This window comes from Cajanus cajan, chromosome 1 (genome assembly GCF_000230855.2).
Source record: "Cajanus cajan strain Asha chromosome 1, NIPB_CcT2T_4, whole genome shotgun sequence".
Classification (NCBI taxonomy): Eukaryota; Viridiplantae; Streptophyta; class Magnoliopsida; order Fabales; family Fabaceae; genus Cajanus; species Cajanus cajan.
In genome coordinates this window covers 33378357-33386428 of record NC_138517.1, presented here as the reverse complement: position 1 = coordinate 33386428, position 8072 = coordinate 33378357, and the positions used below count along the sequence as shown (strand labels likewise).

General features: G+C 33.6%; 1 protein-coding gene across 1 annotated transcript; it reads left to right on the top strand.

Moving 5' to 3' along the window:
- On the top strand, positions 1 to 6952 carry LOC109806076 (WD-40 repeat-containing protein MSI4). The gene is made up of 16 exons (XM_020368428.3): positions 1 to 98; positions 213 to 552; positions 639 to 702; positions 899 to 985; positions 1227 to 1289; positions 1489 to 1554; positions 1654 to 1728; positions 3139 to 3214; positions 3313 to 3508; positions 4227 to 4308; positions 4555 to 4628; positions 4768 to 4879; positions 4982 to 5056; positions 5174 to 5250; positions 5901 to 6000; positions 6556 to 6952. The coding sequence occupies exons 2-16, from the start codon at positions 293 to 295 to the stop codon at positions 6661 to 6663; spliced, it is 1515 nt and encodes a 504-aa protein (XP_020224017.2). The 5' UTR covers positions 1 to 98; positions 213 to 292; the 3' UTR covers positions 6664 to 6952.
- Positions 6953 to 8072: the final 1120 nt, after the last annotated feature.

Here is an 8072-nt window from a genome sequence, read left to right as displayed (position 1 = left end):
CATTTACAGTGAACTCATAAAATTGAATCTCATTTCTGATAACATTTTCAGTGCACTGTATACATACATCTGTTCACTAGAGATCATTTACATTTAATGTCTGAACAAACACAGATTCAAATTAATATTAATAAAAATAATTTCCCTAGTTATTTTTATTTATTTATTTGTTCGCATAATAAATCATTCTTGTTATTTTTTTTTTGACTAAGGGGTTGGAAGACGAAACGAGTGTAGAGAGAGAGAGAAAGCAGCGAGAGAGTGAGAGTGAGCAGAGTTTGAGAGAAGGAAGATGGAGACTCCTCCGCAACAGGTGGTGAAGAAGAAGGAGACAAGGGGACGAAAACCGAAGCCCAAGGACGAGAAGAAAGAGGAACAACAACATGCGAAGGCTTTGAAGGAAGGGAGAAAAACGCAGCAACAGCACCAACAACAACAACAACAACAACAACCTTCGGTCGACGAAAAGTACACGCAGTGGAAGTCCCTTGTTCCTGTTCTCTACGATTGGCTCGCCAACCACAACCTCGTTTGGCCCTCTCTCTCTTGCAGGTTTCTTTCTAGGGTTTTTTTTTTTTTTTTTTTTGCATTTCTTTTTTCAATCTTGAATTAATTTTTTTTTTTTTTGGTGTTCATAGGTGGGGCCCTCAGCTCGAACAAGCCACTTACAAGAATCGCCAGCGTCTCTACCTTTCCGAGCAGGCAATCTAATGCTTTGTTGTTATTGTTATTTTTAATTTTTTATTTATTTTAAATTTAACAGTTTTAATGTGTTGAGGGGTGGGATTTTTTTTTGTGTGTGTCTTTATTTGGTGTTAAGGTAACGAGTGTGTTTGTGTTTTTGTTTAGTTACAATAAAACTGTTTTTACTGAAAATAAATTTTTTTTTCCTTGGTAGACTGATGGTAGCGTGCCGAATACTCTGGTGATTGCGAATTGCGAGGTTGTGAAGCCTAGGGTTGCGGCTGCAGAGCACATTTCTCAGGTGAAGTGTGGTTGTGTGAATGTGAATGGTGTGATGGGTCTTGCCCAAGGTTTTAAAAAAGGGTCCATTACACAATTTTGGCCTGCTTTTGTGGTCTGTGTAACTGCAATTGTGGCTGCATTGGCCACAATTCCGGCAATATGAAGAACTATGTCAAAACTGTCTGCAATTTCTTTGAATGATTATACTTTGGTGTTTGAAATTCAATTGAGCAGCTAGGTTTGTTTTTGACTCATTTCAGTTTAATGAAGAGGCGCGATCCCCATTTGTGAAGAAGTACAAGACCATCATACATCCTGGCGAGGTATATGCATGTATATTTACTGTTTACATTGTGGATGGGTTAAAAATTGGACTGGATGCATTTGAAGCATGCATGGACTATGATAATTTATAAAGAATGAATATTGAATAATAAGTGTGTTCCTTAATCTGCCTTGGTTTTGAATTTTTTGTTTATATTTTGGCTTGAATTTTCATTGTGTTATGGCTTTGCTTTGTAGGTTAACAGAATCAGGGAATTGCCACAAAATTCCAAGATAGTGGCTACACATACAGATAGCCCTGATGTGAGAACTTTACAGTTTGTTTTGTTTTGTTTTTATTTTTTGGAGCTAATTTGATTTCCTGGTTTTGTGGTTCCTTATTTGTAACTCTTCAAATATCAGGTTCTTGTTTGGGATGTTGAAAATCAACCTAACCGTCATGCTGTCCTTGGAGCCACAAACTCTCGTCCAGATCTGGTATGAATTGGCATTAATATTTCATAACATACTTAAATCTCAAAAAGTTCTTGGAACATGAGAAAGAATGAAGCAGATTAATGTTCCTTTTTATTTATTTCTTTTGTGAGAAATAGGATCTTCCTTATAAGTAGGATTTGATGTGAGTCAGATTATGATGCAGTTTCATTTGATTAATTTGTCTCTATTGAACAGAAGGATGGTGTAGTATTATTGGGGTGAATGGGTTTTGGTGCAAAAACCTACTATGCACCTTTATGATCTAATGTGGCTGTTCTTGAAAAATTATGAGATGCAATATGTTTATGGCATATAGATGTACATAAAGTAAATAAATTTATAAAACATAATAGGGTAGTGTCTGGCTCTGCACTTCTCTTGCTTTTCTTCTAAAAAGGAGAAGTTGGGCCAAACCCTTTTGGAGGAAAGTTTCTTTATATATAAGGAGCTTATTTTTTAAAAAAATGAAAAAAGGGAGAAAAATATTTTTTTATTAAGAAAACAATTCTTAAAATAAGCTGCCCACCTTAGTTTCCCTCTAATTCAGTAATCAATATTCAACCAATGTATGGCAAAGAAAGAAAGTTTTTAGTTTTAAAGGAACTTTTAAGCTAAACAAACATTTACTTCATTTTTAAAGCTCTTATTTTGAGCTTTAAATTTAAACCTTTAAGTTAAAGTAACTTTTAGGCCATAAAATAATTTCAATACCTAAAATCCAAACTAAAGTTATGAATATATAATATTCTGGTTTTTGTGAAAATACAAAAAATAAACAAAACTCAATCCAGCAGGTCATGCATCCTGTGAAGGAAAAGTTATGCATGTGCTTATGTGTGTAAGTGGTGGTGACATATACCAGATTGTCATATTGTAATAGGCTGGGAAGAGTCACACCTATGCCTTATGGAGTTAACCAAAGAGTCAAACAAAGGAAAAAACTGAATAGTCCATTTTGAGATGAATTTAAGCTGTTTGAATCTCACTAGCCATATTTCAGAAGTGTCCCAGCTGTATTGTAATGGCATAATTTGCCACTTTAATAAAAATGGCTTGGATACTACTTTGATATGTATTGGTGACATCCCCATTTATTGGTGTTAGATATGTATCTGATACCAATATGTGAAGACTAGACATCCCCATTTATTGGTATTCGATATGTATCTGATACCAATATGTCAAGACTGTAGAGAATGCAGCATGCTTCTTCGGCAAAAACTTTGAAATTCAAATGAATACTATCAAATTGGTCACTCCACTTTGAAATATGTGGCCCTCATCTTTAGTTCCTCTGAATTATTCATTACCAATTAAAGAAACTCCTAGTGTGACATTGTTGTTGTTTCTATTGTTGTTATTTGGCATGGTTGCTGCTTCTTTATATATTCAGTATAACTTTTCTTGTAGATATTGACTGGTCACCAAGATAATGCAGAATTCGCTCTTGCAATGTGCCCAACTGAGCCCTATGTTCTTTCAGGAGGTTTGTATACTTGATAACTTTAAACAATTGGGTTATCAAATTCCTTTTAATTCTTGATGTGGTTATTCTATATCTGAAAGAAGTAACTTAAATTGCAGGTAAGGACAAAACGGTTGTGTTGTGGAGTATTGAAGACCATATAACATCTGCTGCATCTGGAGGATCAATTATTAAACCAAACTCCAAATCTGGAGAAGGCAATGATAAAACTGTTGATGGCCCTTCTGTTGGACCACGAGGTATCTACTGTGGGCATGATGATACTGTTGAAGATGTGACTTTCTGCCCATCTAGGTAATTTGCATATATACCGAGTAGTTTCTTTCTTTGCTTTTCCTCAATAGAATGGCTATTCTCATTTTAATGTTCAACTTATTATGAAATTTTAAAAATAGTTTGGTTTTGACATTTTAGAGAAACTTGAAGGTTGAGTGGGAGAGAAAATGAATGGATTATACCATTTCCTCTCTTTTGTTTGCAGAGAGAAAAATGGTGGGACCCACATAAATATTCTCTCCTGTTGGGATAAGATTTAGGAATGAGGCAACTTTGTTTTGAATGACAAATTTACTTATCTGCTCGGTTACCCACTTGTTACATCGAAAGGATACATAAGTTATTTATTTGGCACATGCCCCTACTAATATTCCCAACCTAACAAGAGGAAGGAGTAATAACATTCTATCTGTCTTTTCTGTTCTTCTAAACAATAGAAGAGAACAATGTTTTTTTCTCTTGTTTGTTTTCCTTCCATTTTCTATTTGCTTATTTTTCTCCCTGTGTCTAAAATAAGCATTAGGGTGAAGTCTAGGGTGTCCTCTGCTCATCCTGCTTCATCATCTCCATATTATTCTTTATTAAATACCTTTTGAAAGATAATAGGGGGGACGGGAAATATTTTATTATTATTTTCGTTTTAGGGATCTGGTGCATTTGTATTACAGTAGCAGCATGAGGTAAATACTGTTTTTATAAAGAACCATATCTTCCTGACATCATTATATTCATGAAGTGCACAGGAATTCTGTAGTGTTGGAGATGATTCTTGTCTCATCTTATGGGATGCACGTGTTGGCTCTAGCCCTGTGGTTAAGGTATATGCTTTATACTTCAATCATGTATTTAAATTTGTTTTCCTTTATTTTATACAAGTAAATTTTTTTTTTTGGTGGACCTGACACTTGTTTTAGTAGATTTTAGTTTACTCACAAACTTATTGGATTAGGTGTATGCAATGACATTAATATGCATCTATATTTTAAGTATTGATATGCATAACCTTTATACAGAGTCTTTGAATTCTTTTTAATTGTTTCTCCTCTGCCATGAATTGGCAACAGGTTGAAAAAGCTCATGATGCTGATCTTCACTGTGTTGACTGGAACCCCCATGATAATAATCTGATTCTTACTGGGTATGTTTTGCTGTTGTATAGTTCTCATTTTCATTAATTCATTTAATTTAGTTTGGACACGTGCACTATTTATCATATCATTATGCGCAAGTTGATGAAACATCACATCCTTGTTTGACTTGTCACCATATCTCTGCAGGTCAGCAGATAATTCTGTTCGCTTGTTTGATCGCCGCAATCTCACATCTAATGGAGTTGGGTCACCCATCCATAAATTTGAGGGTCACAAAGCTGCTGTTCTTTGTGTTCAGGTAATTTTGGACATGCTTTTTCTTTTCTAATAATTATCCTCATCACTTGGCATTATATTATTACTACACTAACATATGATAATCATTGTTTATTTGATTCAGTGGTCTCCAGACAAATCATCTGTATTTGGAAGTTCAGCTGAAGATGGTCTCTTAAACATCTGGGACTATGAGAAGGTGCAGTTTCACTCATTAATCTCTTGCTACTTTCATGCCCCCAAAATAAAATCTGGTGTCAACAGCTCAATCCCTCTTTTTTTTTTTTTTTTTTTTTTTTTTTTGTTTATATTGTAGGTTGGTATAAAGATAGAGCGAGCTGGAAAATCAATAAGTTCTCCCCCAGGGTTGTTTTTCCAGCATGCAGGTCATAGGTATGGAACTACTTTATTTTTTTTACCTTTAACTGTTGTTATTCTAATCGTCTAGATCTAAATTAACTCTTGTTATTTAAACTTTTTAGCCTGGTCAAAAGCGCAAGATCTATCAAATTGTTTTGTTTGTTGTCTGATGCATCTCCTCGGATTTCTTATCTTACACCTTTTGAGTTTTGCTTTGTTGCTCATGTTGCCCGATTATCTGTTTTCAATGTTTTGATCTTGTCATTCACCATGACATCCTTTGATATCAAGAATTCATGATGAAATGCTGAATGTCAAACATAAATACTGTAAAACATGATTTGTACTAATGATTTTTCCTTGATCATAGCATTGTCAGATACTGTCCATTTGAGGTGTATTGGCTGCAAGCTTGCAATATTAATTTTTATTTATTTATTCTATAGAAGTGATATCCTTAAGATAGCACCAAATTAGTTGCTGCCGTGCATAGCATTTTGTGTCATTGTCTGGCAGCTTTCTTCTGACTGCTTCTTCCTTTTGAATTGTTCATCCCATATTTTGAAAGGCCTGTCAAATAATATAGGACTAATTCTTGAGAATGCAAATTTTATTTTCCTCAAGATATATATACTGGACCCCTTCCCCCAATCTGCTTAATTTTGTTAACTTTTTATATGCAGAGATAAAGTAGTCGACTTCCATTGGAATGCATATGATCCATGGACTATTGTTAGTGTGTCTGATGACTGTGAAAGTACGGGTGGAGGGGGAACACTGCAGGTATGCAAAGCTTTTAATGTTTGAAATATATATCTTAGCAAATAGTTATTAATGATTGTCATTTTCATATAATAGAGGATTCTAATTTTGCAAACAACCTGTAAGTGGCATGTCATTATCAAATTTGTATACCTGAAACATGATCCATTTATTAATATTCTTAAAAGCAAATCCTTAAGAGTAACTCATCTTTTTCCTCTCCCAAGATCACAGTTTTTAGGCTCATCCTGGTATTTCTTCTCGTTTGGCATTTGGCATTTCTACTTTCGCATTTCAATTTTCGTGATCTGAAGTATGCACTTGCAGATCTAATTTTCTGTCGTTTAACTTATTTTTTTTCCTTTTATTTTTATGTGAATATTAAGTCATTTAAATCTAAGTCAAATGAGTTTACACTAGGTGGTATGCATGTCTTTTCTGAATAATTTACTCATCCATTAATGAACTGGTAACTCAGGTGTTTCAAGATTAATTACTAGTAATCATTATGATTGAAACATGTGTTTTGGCTTGTTTAACACATTGTCTTTGATGCATTCAAACTCATTCGTGCAGATATGGCGCATGAGTGATTTGATCTACAGACCAGAAAATGAGGTTTTGGCCGAGTTGGAGAAATTCAAATCTCATGTGGTGGCGTGTGCTGCAAAGACCGAAAAATGATACACTGCCTCGTAGGCAAAATGAGTTCTATTATTCTTGCTGTTGTATTTATTTAATCTACATTTGCGATGAATGTTTTGTAGCTTTACACCCACTCATGGGGCTGGAGTAGGAAAACCTAGATTAACATAGAACTGACAAGGGTTTATGGTTAGGGTTCTTTAAGTTGATACAATTCTATTTACTGTTCGATCCTTGATTCATGTGGCCCTTCACATGTTTCTGGGGCTGGCAAATTTGTATGGACACCCTACTTAATTCACCGACCGGAACATACATCATTAGCTCATGATCTTTGGCATTTGTGGTTCTAGATGCTTATGTTCTGCTTTATGTTTTGGTCCCTACTATAACATGTTATAACATAATTCTCTTGTGCAACCATTGTTAGATGGTAGCGACATGGTAGTAGTATATGATTTGAGGAGCAACTGACGATATGAATTGGTGAGTCATTTTGGTGTTTAAATTGCACCATGAATCATATGTATCCGTACTATTCAAGCAACTGGTGATATGAATTGGTGATTGAATTGATTTGGTGTTTAAATTGCTCCACAAATCAATTTGAATCACAAATGAGACCTGGAAAAGAATCACACGATTATTGGGTAGGTAGGAATCATTTTGCTGCTTGCAGTGGCATCAGTGGTGTGTTTTGAAGCCAAAACTACAGAAAATGGCAGTGGGTGCAGGAAAACTGTGCAACACTATTGGTGTGTCTGTAGATGTGAGCACAACACTATTCCTAAACGACGATTAGCGACAGTGTATTATATGTTTTCGATTAACTTTGGAATTGTGTTTCGAAATACAACAAAACGTGTCTCTACCCTATGGAATTAAATACGTGTCTCTACCCTATGGAATTAAATACGGGTCTCGCGCTACTTCAATCAAACTTCTAATTTGATATTAAAATTGTCTATATTAGACTTGTTTGGATAAATTTTATAAAAGAATTTTTAGAAGATAAATACAAGAAAATTAAATTAATTTTTTTATTATATGTATGAATTAAAAATAAAATTATAAAAAAAAAAGAAATAATTTTTATAAATTAGTTTATGCATAAGGTAATATTAATTTTTGAAAAAGTTTATTTTATTTTTCATTCTATTTTTTTTTCTTTAAGTATTTTTGGATAAGTTTATTAAAACATACCTATTATGGAATAAAAAATATTTAATTTATGTCAAGATTGTTTATATTTCAGTTAATGTATTACAAAATAGGAAATAAAATCTACTCTAGTATTTTAAAATACAAATATTTAGTTATTGAGTATCTTGTAAAATTAAAAAATTAAGATTAATGCTTATGCATTTGATAATATGAAATATTTTTAGTGACAATCAATTAAAAATTATCATTGGTATGTGTTCTTAGTTCTTTTTATTACTTTATTA